The sequence below is a fragment of the Lissotriton vulgaris genome, chromosome 4_1 (assembly GCF_964263255.1).
Source record: "Lissotriton vulgaris chromosome 4_1, aLisVul1.2, whole genome shotgun sequence".
In the NCBI taxonomy this organism is placed as follows: Eukaryota; Metazoa; Chordata; class Amphibia; order Caudata; family Salamandridae; genus Lissotriton; species Lissotriton vulgaris.
The window spans coordinates 1388139306-1388156488 of record NC_141691.1 but is presented as its reverse complement, the minus strand read 5'-3'; the positions used below and the strand labels follow the sequence as shown (position 1 = coordinate 1388156488).

The 17183-nt window shown below is 44.6% G+C and overlaps 1 protein-coding gene across 2 annotated transcripts in view; it reads right to left on the bottom strand.

The window, feature by feature from the left end:
* Positions 1 to 17183, bottom strand: part of ABHD3 (abhydrolase domain containing 3, phospholipase) — a 379776-nt gene that overhangs the window by 356829 nt on the left and 5764 nt on the right. For both annotated transcript variants that reach the window (XM_086965630.1, XM_086965631.1), the window contains exon 2: positions 10171 to 10334. In XM_086965630.1, coding sequence (XP_086821756.1) covers positions 10171 to 10334 — 164 coding nt within the window. The remainder of the gene's footprint in view (positions 1 to 10170; positions 10335 to 17183) is intronic.

Genomic DNA, 17183 nt, shown 5'->3' with positions numbered 1-17183 from the left:
ACCATTGATAGACGGGGAGGAAGTAACGCACGTAACAACACACCTTGATTGGCCACCACATACCCACAGCAATACACCTCCAGATCTTTAGTGACATGTTCAGCAACCCCCTCCACATTGGAGGATCATTGATGGGTCTCAAACGCACCCGTCCTTCATTCTTGTATGCGCTCTCTCTTTTGTCTTGTGAGTGCCTTAAGGGTACGCCTGTATATTGTAATTCCAAGACCCACCTGTATCCTCTGCCTGCCAGACTAGACCGTTACGCATGTATTATATAATGATGTCTGCAAAAGCAACCTGGACCACCTTCAAATGTTATATATATAGTGTTGTATGTGACATATGTTTTCGCTTGAGAAGAATAGACATTCAACTGGATTGACACGGGAAGGTGTTTATATATGCTTTCATTCGACTGCCATGATATAATCTGCTTGATTGTTATGACACTGATGTACTGTGCTAACTTTCAATAAAAGTTTATAAATAAAAAATAAATAAAAAAAACAGTTTGGTGCGTATTTGTTGTCTGTAGTTTGTGTGTGTGTATATATATCCATTTCCGGGAACAAGGGTGTTGTTAGTAACCGGATGTTTGGCAAATTGTCCTAGACATGTTTGTTACTGGAGGCTTACTAGACTGCGTGGCTGAAAGCGGCAAGGCACAGCAAACAATCATCTTTTTATCAATATATTTCGCAGAACACAAACACCAAATATTCCTCATCAGCACAGTGACCCAGAAATATAGAAATCATCCGAGAATAGACAAGTTACATTGCCCCACATCTTTCTAGAAAACGAGCTATATTTGTCTTTGGTCTCCAGCCTGTGTATGTGGAGGGATGAATGCCCACAGAGATCTCACTACAGAGATGATGTTACATGCAGCTCGCACAAATACCAGCTGCCATGAACAGATCACTGAACAGCTTCATAGAGTCAAAAATAGAAAAACACACCGACAAATGCACGTGTATTGTTTCTTTATGAGCAGAAAGGGCAGGGAATTAAAAGGAAACAAATATCATGGGGGGATACCAGCTGTTTCCAAGGATTTCCCACGCACAGGACAGGGTTCACAGGGTGGTTGGGGTGCAGAGGTCACGAGCTACATGTTAATCTGTCTAGTCATGTTACATGAAACGGGAATAAATGAATCGAAGCTGAACTGTAACAAAACTGAAGCTGAAATGTGACTCACAGGTTGAGGGTGCAGCGGAGCGGTTAAAAAAGAAGGGCACAGAAAAAGATTGGGCGAAATTGATTCAATTTTTGATGCTTCATCAGAAACCATATCTGAAGTTACCACCTTAAAAAAGAGACAAGTGCAATTATAAAATAAAAAGAAGTATGTTTTAACTGGATGTAAAGGCAACATACTAAGAATTGTTTGTAGTCCAAAGAAATGTAGTTTTGGTGGATTCATTTTCAGACCACTGATAGAATATCAGTAACAAAAATACTGTGTGTGTACCATCCACTCCGTCTCTGGAGCACACAAATAACTATACCAAACATGGGACTCTCTAATACAGGTCTTTATTCTTCAGCATGCCACTGTTAACTGAACGTACTGTGTCATAGACTTTATTGACCACACTAAGACACCCCCAAATACCTCCCTACTGATTATGTAACTTTGTAAAGAGTCTGCCTATTACCACAAGGGACCTGCTGCACATGATCACACAACACTACAGTGTGGACAGAAAATCACATCAAAAGTATTGAGGGCCAAGGTATCTAGAAGGTAAGCGCAAATAGATAAGTATAAATGTACTACTCTTAACTCCACATCTACCAAACTTGAACATGTTATGTTATGTTAGCAGGTACTTATTAAGCACGCGTACACCCTTAGGTTTCATGACGCTGGATACTGAAGGCTATTGCAACCAGGTTACTAGGCATATGCTTGCTCAAATAGCCATGTCTTCAAAGACTTTCTGAAGCTGAAGAGATCGTTACAGCTTCTGAGTGCCAGAGGAAGGGAGTTCCAGAATCTAGGGGCCAGGTGGGAGAAGCAGCAGCCTTCCTGACGTTTCCGTCTAAAAGACGAAGTGGTGAGAAGAAAGTGGTGGGCTGAACGAAGACTGCGCCGCGGGGTGTATTTGCTGAGCATGCAGCTGATGAATCTGGGGATTTTGCCGTGCAGAGCCTTAAAGGCTAAACAGCCAGTCTTGAAGGAAACCCGGTGAGCTATCGGGAGCCAGTGAAGTTGTGCTTCACTGGCTGACAACCACTTAGGTTGTTTATGAATCAATCTGGCTGCCTGGTTCTCGACCATTTGAAGCCTTTTTTGCAGACCGACAGGTAGGCCGAGATAGATGGAATTTGAGAAATCGAGCCGTGAGAGTATTAGTGCTATCCCCACCTGAATTAAAGCAGAGTGGTTCAGCAAGTGTGCGATTTTCCTTATTTTCCCCAGTTGATGGACACTGGAAGAGATCATGGCGCCCACCTGCCCGCGAAGCGAGAGGTCGGCGTTGATGGTAACCCTCAGGCTTTTCACGGAGGGAGAGGGGGTATATATATATATATATATATATATATATCATGTGATCAAGGCTATATGGAGTTGAAACGCATTATGGCGGATGTACCTTGAGGTATTAAACTGATTGAATGCACCAATTTGTGGTCCGTGCTCCTTTCTTCAAGAATTTGAAGCGCCAAGCAGCAGTGGAGTTTTTGGAGATATATATATATATAAAAAAAAAACTTAAGACAGTTTGTGGCCAAAAATATTAGAAGACAATGTACAGGTATTTAAACCTGAAAGTAACTTGTGCATGTCTATGGTGAAATGTGATACACTTGCACTTTAAATTTGAGGGTAGTCACTGCGCGTTGATCAGGTGATCAAGGCCGCTTGGACGGTCGAAACGCGTCTTGACATTGTGTGTGAATCAACAAAATAATGCTGGAAACTGAAGTTGGTCTACGCCCGTGATTACAGTGCAGGAAGGAGCACGAAAGCATAGCGTGCAGCTTGGAGGAGAAGAGACAGAAGTTTTGCCTGATGCCGGTGGATATCGCTCAGCTGAGCAGGTACGCGGCGGAGACATCAGCCCGTTCAACCCTAGTATTGCGGTAAGAGCATTTTCGACAAGCAACTGCAGCTGTGAGGGTCAGCAGGTATTTTACCGTAACAAAGAGCCAGGCAAAAGATTTGGGCGAATACAGAACCGCCTGACTGTGCGTCGAGGCGGGGACATTACGGCCATTGCTTATAGAGGAAGCTAATTTGTGCGGAACAGCATATTTCACACACAATGTCGCATGACGTGTGTAGAGCTCGTGAGCTCGCCGCAGACGAAATGATTTCAGATGCCTTAGAGACTGAAACTATCAAAAACTTAGAGACTAATATGGAGGCAGGAGCAGATTCTACTAGTCTAAAGGACTCATTTAAACTATTGGAGAAATACAAACGACAAGAGCAGTCTAAATGGTGGGAGGTGCGCTCGTTAAAAAGATATCTTGATTTGGGGAGAAACCCAAGGGGGCTGCGCATTATGTTAGCCCCCAGCTACGAGGCGCCAAACCCCCTGATGATGGTGGAGTGGGGTGAGTGTAACCTCGACTCTTCAAGAAGCCTTGTGCAAATTCTTGTTAAATATGCGGAAATTGATGGGGCAGACTTACAGACAAAAATAGATGCCCTGGAAGTCAGCATCAAGCAGCAGGGAGTAGATTCCCGACAAGAAGCAAAAATTAGAGATGAAATTACTAGTAGATTTGCGAAGTAGGAGGAAAAGATTAAAACACGGAAGATTCATAAATTTAAAAGAGAGCAAGACGATTATGCTAATGGACAGATTTTTACGTTTGCACGTCGCTATGATTCTTTGAGGGCAGCCACTGCAAGCAAACGGAATGAAGGGAACAAAGGTACTGAAAAACATCAAACAGAACTTTCTTCAGTGTCAAGCTCAGCACCTGAAAGTGAGTCAGATAACGAGGGTGCGAAAAAATCAGCAGGAATTAAACTGACATTGGGGGAAGAGTTGGATATTTTAAAACAAAGCAGGAGGGACACACTGAGACCAAGGTTTCAAGGCACAGTGGCAAAACAGAGTGCCAAAGGAGAAGGGGGAGACGCCAGGCCTGCAAACAACAGAGAACAAAAGAAGTGGGCCGGGGTCGCACCCGGAGAAACTAGTAAACATAAGGGAAGGTGAAGTATTCCCTGACAGAGCACTGGATATTCAAGAAACAAATTCTGTAATCAATTTGGGCACTATAGATATGTCCAAAGCAGAAAAACAATTGCTCAGTTTGGGTTTGAGTTTCTGCCCAGAATCGAACTTTAAATATACTAGACCAAGGGAAGATGTTTAACAATTCATCCGAAAACTAAAGCTAAAAAAATTACATCAACAAAAACCGGCAATTGAGCACCAAATAAATGTATAAATGGAATTGAACGTGAAACCCCAGGATTACAGGTCTCAGACCTAAGCCTGTATCAGTATATGTGTCAGTTGGCCCTAGGGGATGGGGTCAATACACAAGAGATACCAACAATGAGGGGACAGAAGAAACCAGAAACCTTCTTTAAGTTAAAGTCCAAATTTGTACCCCTGGCAGCGCATGATGGTCTAGATACTTTTAGTGAACATGTGGTAGGACAAATTAAAAAATTGACCCACGCAAGCAATATAACACAGAAAAAATATTCTAATGAGGAACGAAAGTACAATCAATTAATTAATTTTAAAACTGCAGCAAGAGGACTTGATAATAAGGAACTCAGATAAGGGCGGCAATGTCGTCCTGTGGCCATTTGAGGACTATCTAAAGGAGGCCTGCAGTCAATTGAACACTGTTGAATGTTATAGAAAAAGTAACCCATTGAAGTACAAGGCTTTAAAAGAGACTTTGTTTACAAGTCTATTGGCATGGAAGGGTTTAGGTCTCATGAGCTGGGATGAGTACAAATGCATCAAGAAAGAACATCCGTTGGTATTGTATATATATTTTATACAAAAGGTACATAAGAGTTTAACAGCTCCACCAGGAAGACACATCATTCCGGCATGTGAAGGACTGTTGGAAACCCTTTCTAAATACATTGATTACTTTTTACAGGCACACATGAAGAATTTAGAGTCCTATGTGCAGGACACAAGTGATTTCCTTGAAAAAAATCAAAAATGTATCATGGAGTTCAGACTTTTTACTGGTAACATTGGATGTAAGCTTGTTATATACATGCATAAAGCACAGAGACGGGCTACGGGCCACTGAATATTTCTTGAGCACTAGACCTATAGAATATGCCCAACACACTGGAATGTTACTTGATATGTTGTCTTTCTGCCTGGAAAATAATAATTTCTTTTTCAATCATCAATTTTACCAGCAGGTGCAGGGAGTTGCTATGGGGGCCAGTTTCTCCCCCACCTATGCCTGTTTGTTTATGGGCTAGTGGGAGGAACTGTTCCTCAGGCGAAACTATGATGAAATTTGCACTGAACATATAGTAACTTGGCTGCGTTTTATTGATGATATTTTTATTGTGTGGCGTGGGTCAGAAGAGAGTGTGTTAAAATTTATTGAGGAAATTAATCAGAATGATCTTAATCTAAATTTTACTTTTAACATCAGCAAGCACTCCGTGACATTTTTAGACGTACAGATTTTAATTCAAAACAACGTCTTAACAACCACCCTTCTTATAAAAACTGACAGCAGGTAATACATTGCTGCACGCAACCGGTGTGCATCTCCCCATTTGATAAAGAGTATACCTTATGGAGAGATGCTTCGCATCTGACGTATATGTAGTGACCCATTGAATGCGAAGTTGAAGCAGATGGAGAGCTGTGCTAGGTTTTTAGGTAGAGGGTATAGCCAGAAGGTAGTGGAAACCGCCATGAGAAAATCCCAAATAAAACCAAGAGAGGAACTTCTTATGTACAACAATAAGAAAACTCAGGGGGTTGAAGACAATAAGGCTGAGCCGGTCAGACTGATATTGACATATTCGAAACAAGAGAAAGAATTGAGGAGCATAATAGGACGAAATTGGCACTTTATCCAGGATGACCCTGTGATTGGTGACCTGATGCGCTCCAACCCAGCGATAGCCTTTCGCAGATCTATGAGCATGGGTAATATGTTGTCAAGAAACAGTCAGGAAAGCTTCAAGAGAGATACCTGGCTACCATCTAGAAAGCGTTTTTATAAATGTCTGACATGCAGAGCCTGCCAGTTTGGCACTAATATGAAATCCCATAGAACTGCATTTTCCGGGGCAAATAGAGAAATAAAGCAACATCTTACATGCAAAACAGAGTACTGCATGTATGTCCTGGAGTGCGACTGCCATCTAAAGTATATAGGTAGCACCAAACTGGCTGTGCATAAACGAATTTTACAGCACTTGAGGGCAATTACAAACAAAGATCAAAATTATCCTGTTGCAAGACACTTCCAAGCGGTACACGATAGCAACCCCAAATTCTTACGCTATTATGCTATAGAGCCCATACCAACGACTAAGAGAGGAGGGGATAGAGAAGCGAGGCTTAGATGAACACGGATCAAGCTATATGTTAGAGTTCGACTCTAAGTGGCCTGGGGGTTTGAATGCAACAGAGGACCTTCATACATTCCTGTGATGAAAAGTTTGGATGTATATTGTATATGAGAACTGCCCATTTGCTGAAGCATATACCTGCATGTTAAAACTAAACAGACGGCCAAGTTTTAGATTAGCTGAACCCTTGATAAATAGCAAATATCAACCTGTTATTGGTGTAAAGGTCAATGATTATAATGACAACCCTTTTCGTAAATATGCTTTGTGAACATTGTTTTTAATGATTGATTTTAAGACAATTGGGTTGTTTTTATTTAGGTGTCTTTTTACTGATTGTTTTTAAGAATGTCACGGGGTGTAGCTTATTTATATATAAGGGATTTTTATATTTGCTTAGCGACTTTGCACACTATGCTACCGATTACAGTCTGCGTATTTGTACAATTATTTGGTATGTAGTAACTGTTTACCATAAGTATCGAATCTCTATAATCTTGATATTTGCACTCTGAAGGCGTCAGTCACTTTACTTCATAGCACTTGAGCATATGTCACTTTCATTCATAGTACTGTAGCACCATGGCACTTTATTTTTCAATGAATTTTAAATTGAATATGTTCAGCGATATAGTACTGTAGCACGATAGCACTTTATATTTTGTTCAATGAACTCTTAAATTGAACGATTTCTGGAAAGCTACAAGAAATATACTATAGATTATTGATGCAATATATTTAAAACTATGATTTGATTATTGCTGGGAAAATACCAGTTTAGTGACTGTCAATACTTTATGCTATGTTTTGGTTATCAATTTATATACATGTTATAGTTTGTTATAGGTAGAGGTGAGCACGTATTAAGTTAGAAATTTCAGTCCATCATAGGAGTTGGAAATTTAAGAAATAACATGTAAAGGCATTTATGCAAAAAAAAGTTTTTGTCTTGGGTAGCCCATACTTTTAGAAAGTAGTATTTTCCACTTAGGTTACAGTAATTATGTGTATGCATTTAAGCAGCTATTTACAAAAAAACCTTAAGACAGTTTGTGGCCAAAAATATTAGAAGACAATGTACAGGTATTTAAACCTGAAAGTAACTTGTCTATGGTGAAATGTGATGCACTTGCACTCTAAATTTGAGGGTAGTCACTGCACATGATCAGGTGATCGAGGCCGCCCGGACGTTCGAAACGCGTCTTGACAGTGTGTGTGAATCAATAAAATAATGCTGGAAACTGAAGTTGGTCTACGCCTGTGATTCCGCATCCAGGCGGTGTTTTCGCGAGTTGCAGCTGATTTTATATATATATATATATATATATATATATATATATATATATATATATATATACTGGAACTCCTCCCAAAACCGAAGAAGCAGAGGCCACAGCGGGGATAGCGTTGGAGATGCTTTTATTTAGCAGAATCAGCATGATGCATTTCGGCCTGGAACGGCCTTCCTTGGATGCCTTTGAACAATGTTCCTGTAGACTGGTTCACCCATAAGTACTTTCCCCGCCACTGTGTCATTGGTTCAGGATCGCCACACCCCCTCTGAATCCCGCTCACTGCTTGCAGGTAGTTGAAACTACAAGCCCCAGAATCCATTGTCCAGGTAAGTGCTGCTTTTGGGGTGTTCACAAATGAAATGGCGAATTGTGGCAGAGTCTGCGAGGGCCAACATAGTCAAAATACAGGAGAATTAAAAGCTGAGCACCTCCTCCGGTCCCCTTTCCGTTCTCACCTCACATTCACAGGAGTTCGCCAGGTAAGGGATGAAGGAGTCAGTACTGGTTCCATCCGACGTGAAGTCATGGCCTGCGATGCAGCCGCCCTGGATATTACTGTGTTTGGAGGCAGACCCGGGACTTTTGCAATACCTTGCACCAACGAGAACTGCCGTAGCAGACACCAGAAAAGCCCGGGCCTTTTAGTAGAACGGGCCTCTGAAGCGCGTTTCTGGACACCGCGCACAACATGACTGGAACTCCTCCCAAAACCGAAGAAGCAGAGGCCAGAGCGGGGATAGCGTTGGAGATGCTTTTATTTAGCAGAATCGGCATGATGCATTTCGGCCTGGAACGGCCTTCCTCGGATGCCTTTGAACAATGTTCCTGTAGACTGGTTCACCCATAAGTACTTTCCCCGCCACTGTGTCATTGGTTCAGGATCGCCACACCCCCTCTGAATCCCGCTCACTGCTTGCAGGTAGTTGAAACTACAAGCCCCAGAATCCATTGTCCAGGTAAGTGCTGCTTTTGGGGTGTTCACAAATGAAATGGCGAATTGTGGCAGAGTCTGCGAGGGCCAACATAGTCAAAATACAGGAGAATTAAAAGCTGAGCACCTCCTCCGGTCCCCTTTCCGTTCTCACCTCACATTCACAGGAGTTCGCCAGGTAAGGGATGAAGGAGTCAGTACTGGTTCCCATCCGACGTGAAGTCACGGCCTGCGATGCAGCCGCCCTGGATATTACTGTGTTTGGAGGCAGACCCGGGACTTTTGCAATACCTTGCACCAACGAGAACTGCCGTAGCAGACACCAGAAAAGCCCGGGCCTTTTAGTAGAACGGGGCCTCTGAAGCGCGTTTCTGGACACCGCGCACAACATGACTGGAACTCCTCCCAAAACCGAAGAAGCAGAGGCCACAGCGGGGATAGCGTTGGAGATGCTTTTATTTAGCAGAATCGGCATGATGCATTTCGGCCTGGAACGGCCTTCCTCGGATGCCTTTGAACAATGTTCCTGTAGACTGGTTCACCCATAAGTACTTTCCCCGCCACGGTGTCATTGGTACAGGATCGCCACACCCCCTCTGAATCCCGCTCACTGCTTGCAGGTAGTTGAAACTACAAGCCCCAGAATCCATCGTCCAGGTAAGTGCTGCTTTTGGGGTGTTCACAAATGAAATGGCGAATTGTGGCATGGTACATATATGTGAAGTTATATATTTAAACTTTCCTTACCTATAGAAGGTTAACTTCAAATATTTTTGTGCTTGATGTTCGTGACATGATATTGTTTCAGCATGTTATTTTTTCCGAATACTTTGTCTAAACACCTTACTTTTTACAAAAGATAACGCTAAACTTTTTAAGCTCATCTTCCACAGAGGTTTTAGAATTTCTACTCAATGTTTTTTTTAAAGAAGAACTACGGATGTCCATTTTAATTGATAATGGTATTCAATTCACACCACACATGTTCTGTATGAAATGGTAATCGTTTATTTTCACTTTTCCATTACGGAAAAATCCATATTTCAGACTCAGCCATCGTGTCTCACTCCTTACAGGTGTATTAGTAGGGCTGGCCTTTAGCAGATATGAGCTGTACCCACGCTCAGAGCGATGAACTCAAGAGGGGTACAGGAGCTGCTCGCATAAGTCTCGCTACGACATGGGACACATAATTGATTAAAGCAGATTCAGGCTTTTAATAAACACATTAACGTTGTAACATAAATAAATTGTGTGAGCGGGTTGATAGCAGGACAGATTTCTACCATTGAACAGGTGCCATGAGATGATCACATGCATGAGTGATTGTCATAGGTAGCCGACAAGCGTGTCATGAGTGCTGCTAATGTTCCTACCGCTAATGTACCTACTTGGTATAATGTACCCGAGGCCTGCAGGTGATGAATGGCCGGATGAGAGTCTGAGCCTTGCCTTCCCAGCACCAGGGAGTGGGGTAGTAGTTCTCCAGCACCACAGGGCAATGCATCTTCAGGAACTGGGAGAAGGTCTCCCCACTAGCCACTAACTGAGGCTTCTGCAGAAGATAAGGAAAGGGTATAAAAATACAGGACAACACATACTCTCTTGTTGAAGACACAAATCACAAGAACACTTTTTGTACCACATAGAAAAAAAAGCAATGGAACCGAAACTTTCATTTCAAAACAAGGGTTGCTGTATAATTTAAATCTGTATTGTTATTTTCACTGTAAACATGCATTGCATCCATTTACGTACTTGTACTCGTACAAAAACACTAGGTCTGGACGAACTTTGATTACGATGGAATAATCGGAGTAATTTTGGTAATTCCATGTAACCCTTTGATGCGAAAATACCGATAATTACGCAATTACTCCTGCTCATGTTATTATTCCTACTGTGAAAGCACATTTAGTGATCGCGATGCAGGTCATGTTCGGCTGCATTTAGCGCTATTTCTTTGCACAAAATGCATCCTTACATCCATTTTAGATGGGAGGGTGGATTTTTGCACTAAGAAATAGCGCTAAACGCAGATTTACTCTTCTCACGGAGATTGTGGATTCCAGGAACAGTTGGCCTAACGGTGGAAGACCTGAACCCAGATTACAGGTAAGTGTCCAGACGTGAACAACCTGTCCCCCATATAAATTTGCACTAAGGTAACTATAACTTGCTCCCCCACCATGCAGTTTTATCATCAATAATTTTACAGCTAATGTTGAAATGATACTATCACTTATGTCATAGAAGATGTCATGAGTAAAGTAATATGTGTGAAAATTAGCAGTGCATGGCGAGGGCGTGAGTTATGGTTAACTTAGTGCACAAGTAATAGTTACGTAAAATAACCATTACTGCTGAATTTCTATGGTTTTGTGTGTGTAAAATGTGAATCTAACTATAACGTCCCTGTAACCCTTCTTTTTTCCGATGAATTTCTATTGCGTTTTGAACGTAAAGTAATATTTAATTACCATGCATTAAGCCAACCTCTGTGTCGCACGGCCGAAGGCATGGCAGGGGGTTGACCAACACCCCAACACCCCCCACCCCCACCGCCCATGCAGCCAACCCCATGCTGCGCACATCTTTTGAAAGGGGACAGTGCTTAACTGGTTAAAAAAAATGTCAGAACCCTCGTCTGAATGCCACCACAGCTTGCCCCACTCATTGCCACTGCCAGAGCTGCCAATGACAGTTTCTGCACAACTACTAACTATCACACTTCTACAATGTGAACATTTCAGACTTTTATAGGCCCCCAAAGCTATGAGATTAACTTGGGCGGCTGGTATTAATTGTTTTCATGTGTATTGAATTAATCAACAACTGTTGTTCTGCTCATCTTTTAATTGCACAAACAGCGCCACCATGTGGCAGGTGACATAATTGCCAGTTTTGACAATTAAGTGCAGGTGCCGAGCACTGGAAAACACAGGCTCAAATTAAGCACTGGAAGGGGAGAAACCCTCTGTATGCAGCCCACCACACGCCACGCATGGTAGGGGGGATGGCCACAGGGCATGGCCTATGGCGAGGCCCTGGCACCAACCCGCCAAAGGCACTCAACCTAGGTTCGGCGCACTCGGTCCCCATCCCTGGGCCAATTTCATTCTCGGGGACCCCACCCTTGTGGCATGCCACCTTTTATAGGGAGGGGGTACATGGCCCCCCCTCTCCCCGGGCTGTCTATGGCCCCAGCGATTCCATCCCCGAGGTCTATCCCTTACATTATGCAGGAGGGGGGCAAGCAGCCCCCTCCCCAGGCCAATTTTGGCTCCTTGAGATGGGGAACCCCATCTCTCGGGCCCTGTCTTATTATAAAGGGGGGCACGCAGCTCTTCTCCCCAGGTCAAAATTGGCCCCAGGGACCCCATCCCTGGGAGCCTGGCCAATACATGGTGGGTGTCCTAGACCCCACCCAGGGCATCCACTAGCTTTTTGTTCGGGCTGCAGGGAAAACCCCGTAGCCCCTTGCCAGGTCCCCACCTCCTACTAGGAGCAGCTTAAAAGGATGCTCCCTGCAGGGGGTGGGAAGGGCAATTTACTCATCTGTTTCCCTGCCCTATTCACAGCGGGCAGGGAAATAGATGAAAAGTCCGCTCAAAGCGAGCAGACGCATTTTTCCTGCTACTGCCAAGCCAGAGCAAAGAGGCATTTCCCTGCCCACACCATGTCCGTCAGAGAAACCGCTATGTCCCAAGGGTGGGCACCTCAGGACATAGCAGGAGCCGGCCCTGGGGAGTGCCAGTACACAGGGCCATTAATGGCTCCAGTAGGGGGACCGCGCTGACCTCCTTTTGCTTGTCACGGCCGGGCCCTGGGGGGTGGTGGTACCTGGGGCTGACAACTGCCCCTGAAGGGGATGGGCGCACGGCCACTCTTCCCATTTCAGACCTCTTTTGGGCCCCAAGGGTCGTAGTCACCAGGTCCGGAAACGGCCTGGGGAGGGGGTCCCCCCTCTCCCTCAATTGGCCTGGCCCCAGGGAGGTGGTGATCACCAGGGCCGAATTCAGCCCGGGGAGGGGGGGGGACAAGCAGCTCCTCTTCTCGTTTTGGAACTTAGCCGAACCCTGGGAGGTGGTGATCCCAGGGCCGAAAATGACCAGGGAAGGGCCCTTTATATAATGGCCTGACCTCGGATAGGCAGTGATCCCTGGGTCTGAAAACGGATTGGGAAGGGGTTGGCACTCACCCACTACCCAAATTATACAGTTCAATAGATCCCTGGGTCTTGGCCCAACCGAGGGGCATATACCAAACAAGAGAGGGAGCCCACGCTTGTATTTATTTTAACAGTGGATCCTCAGCGAATTTGTGATAATTAATTATTTCATTTAAAAAAAAACATTTTTGGCACCCCAGTGGGATCTCTGTGGGACCCCACCGCCAGGCCTAGAGGGTCATGATATTTCTACCCTGACCCTTATCTGTTTTCTATATTTTCTCTCGGACTACAACGTCCAGGTTGAAGTGTTGGCAGCCAATCAGATCTCATTTTGGGATCTCTGGGCTACACGGACCCTCTGTGTCCCTAGATATACACATTTCATTAATAACTATAAAACTACTGAATGGATTTACACCAAATCATCCAAAGAGATCTTTCTGGACCAAGATCTAGCTTTCTGCCAAATGTGGTGTAATTTCGTTCAACGGTTCGGGCTGTAGTCGTGTTCAAAATCCCTATGGGAAATTGCATGGGGAAAATGTGTTTGGGACCCTCTTTTTTCTCGGCCCCCACTTGGCGAATCACCCCATAACTTTCCAAATAGCAGCTGAAGTTATTGCCATACTAGCTTTAAAGATTTTGTGAAGATTCGTCAAACAGTGCAAAAGTTATTAGCAAAACAAAGACACTTTGTCTATGGGAATGAGGTCATATATATATTACCTACTGGCAGTTGCCAGTAGGTAGTTAAAGGTAGGTTGTAGTTTCCATAGGAAGAGCATTTTTTTCATTTGCTAATAACTTTGGCGTCATTTGACGAATCTTCATGGCATTTTCAAAATTAGTATGACGCTCACTTCAGCTGCTGTCTTGAAACTTTCAGGGTGATCCGTCAAGCGGGGGCCTTGAAAAAGAGGAGGGGTCCCAAAACACTTTTTCTCCATTTAGAATATCATGGGAAAGTTTAGACACAGCTACACTGTAGTGTCGTAGGCAGCAGTCTAGTGTCTTGGGATAGACTGGTGGGAGGAGCAGGAAAGGGAGGAGCAGGGAACCGAAGTGGGGAAGACAGTCATGAGTAGGACACCGAAGAATAAAGAAGTGTTGAATACTACTCCTGGCTCCTGTCGTAATTCGGGGGGGCATGACACTGGCGACGAGGGTGGGATTAGTGCAAAACCCACATTGCCCGAACCCCTGCCGTGTGTGAACGGCCGAGACTAGAGAGCCTGCAGCCTGTATCAGCGCCGCGCGTCGGAAGCGCGAAAACGAAACGCGTTACGCGTTGTGCCTGAATGCTGCCCCGTGACATGACAAGTGGGTAAACTGAAGTTGCCCGTACGCTCGGAGGGCTGTCCAGAGCACCCACATTTCAAAACGAAGCGGCCGGAAGAAAAGAAACGGCGCGAAAGGCCGTGCAGAGGCTGAGAACACCTGGGGACAGTCCGCTGCGCGCAGCAAGGCAGGGGGTGAGTCCCAAAGGCACGGATTTCATTTAAAGCCCTGGCAAGCAAGCACAACAGCTGCACTGCAGAAAACAGAGTGAAAGAGATAAACCTGCGAGCAAAAAATATATATATATAAATTACAAGGGCATAAACTGCACAGGGGATTTTGAAAAGATCGAAATTACTGACTCTAATAACAGCGGCTAGCTGAGTAAACTCTCAAGACCGGTGACCGAAGAAAAGTTGCCTGCACTGTTGGAGGGCCACCCGGAGTGTCCCTAATTCGGGAGAAACGGCCGGAGAAAAATAAATAAATAAAAAACGGCGCAAAAGCGGCACAGAAGCCAGAGAGCGCCCGGGGACAAACTGCCACGATCAGCAGTGCAATGGTGAGTCCCAAAGACCTGGAAGCCTGATTCAAAGACTTGGCAAGCTAGTTTGGCGATTATGAAGACAGATAAAAATGTAAGTACAGACTTACATGAAGTCAGGCGGTTGTGAAAGCGTACAGCAAACAGACTGTGTGACATCAGGCACTGGCAAGTGCATGAAGTACAGCGCGACCAGCCCGAGCAAGCAAACACAGAAAACGAGTGAAGATTACGTTGAACACAAAGAAGCACAAGTACAAACAACAAGCACAAGCCAATACAAGAGGCTGAAAAGTGACCAGACATACAACAAGCACAAGCCAATGCAAGAGGCTGAACAAGTAGACAAACACATGCAAAGAAAAGGGTGAAAACATGAGCAAATACCAGAGCCAATGCAAGCACCCACGAGCGAATACAAGGCTATGTAAACGAGTGCAAGCAACGAACAAAGAGGACCTGTGCACAATCGATAACTGATACGAGCAACAAGAAGTGTGATGAATCGAAGTGACTTTAGCAACAAGCGCAAGTCAAGGCAACGATAAACACAGCAAGCACACGCCAATACAAACCTCGAATGCAACAAACACAAGCAAATGCAGACCCCCAACGGAACAAGCACGAGCAAAGGCAAGTACCGAAGTAAACTTCAGAACCACGTGAAGACAAGCAATTAAAGCAGAAGAAACGAAAGCGGGAAGTCGCAGAGCCACGATTCACGCATGATGCAGCTGAATGGTGACCATTTGACCTCAGGAGATCCAAGCCTAACTCACTGAAGCGTACCGAGATAGTCGCGCCAGGGGCGAGCAACATTCAATAATCACCCAAGCGCAGTGAATCTTACCAAAACCAAAGGAAACGACCAAACAAAGACTATCGGCTGAGGGGCGGTCAGCAAAAGAAGACAGGAAGAAAAGGGAACAGCCCTGTGACACTGTTATACATTTCACCATCATGTCGGTGAGAGAAGAAACATGCACATCTAAACCCTGCATCGAAATACCACCCCCAACGACGCAGACCAACGGGCAGAGCTTGAGTCCCCGATGGAACAGGTGGCTAGAATCACTGGATGACTTTCTTGAAACAACCGGTGAGCGAAGGGATGGAAAACGTCTACTATTGCTACTTCAGCTTGTAGGTCATGAAGGCCGACGCTTAATCAGAAAGTTTTCAGCTAAAGACACAGAGACATATGAAAAACTCAAAGAGACGCTACGCGCTCATTTCAACACAAAAGACGACGTGGATCATGAACGCATCGCTTTCAATGCGGCACGGCAGGAACCCGGAGAATCATTACCAAACTTCATAACAAGGCTACAAAGTCTAGTGCACTACTGCCACTTCAACACATTTACAGATGAGGAAGCAGTTCGACTCCGGGTAATTGAAGGTTGCTCAAAACCTGAAACAAAACGTAAGATCCTTCAAGGACAGTTCTCTCTAAAAGAAATCATCAGGAGGGCTGCCGTTGGAGAACGGGTTAAGGCAAGACAATCAGCAAAAGAACTGCACCCGAATGCACGTCACGAAGATAAAAGTATGGAGACGTCTCCCATGTCTGTGGAGAAAGCCCAGGAAACAAACAAAACCAGAAAGAGGGAGGGCGAAGGCAGAATAGAGACAAGACAGCGGAAGAAACCGAGTGACGTGAAACACACTGATTTAACAATACAAAAGGCAGTGAAGGATGATTATGACAGCCTCACTGATACATCTTCGGTGTATCATTCAACAGACATTACAAACTATTTGGATGAAGCGTCAAGTGGGACAGACCACACAAAGGATACAGATGACAGCCTGTTCAAGGAATATGTGGAAAGGACCAAATACAGACGAGTGGACAAGTCACGTCAACTCTGGACACCGGTATACGAACACACTCGAGCAACCCACTGCCCATCAAATGTTGTAGACACTTCTGAAGAAGCGGCAAGCAGGAAGACACACTACACAAGTGGCACTGCCGTTAGTGCACCCAACAAACGAGAAGAAGAAACAAATCACATGAGGCATGGTACACAACTCAGACACCGGAAAGGGACAGGCATGTGCACTAAAGACATCCGCGACAATGAGAACACTGGGGAGAGACAGTTAATGTCATGTGAGAGGGACCGAGACCATGGACTCCACGACCAGACCAAAGAAATAAACGCGTGGTTAGCAAATAACCTATCCACAGCAATAACACCCAGGACACCTCAAAAGCTACACTCACAAAGATGTCTCATGGATGACTCAGACTCCAGGAGCATGTCATCACAGACTACCAGTTCAAGCAATGTACCAGTCAAAACAATCGCAAAGAAACATTCTCAGAGGAAACCAGCAAAATGCTCCTCCAATTCAGAAAGCATGTCCGTACAGTCATTCCGGTCAACCAGCACATCCCA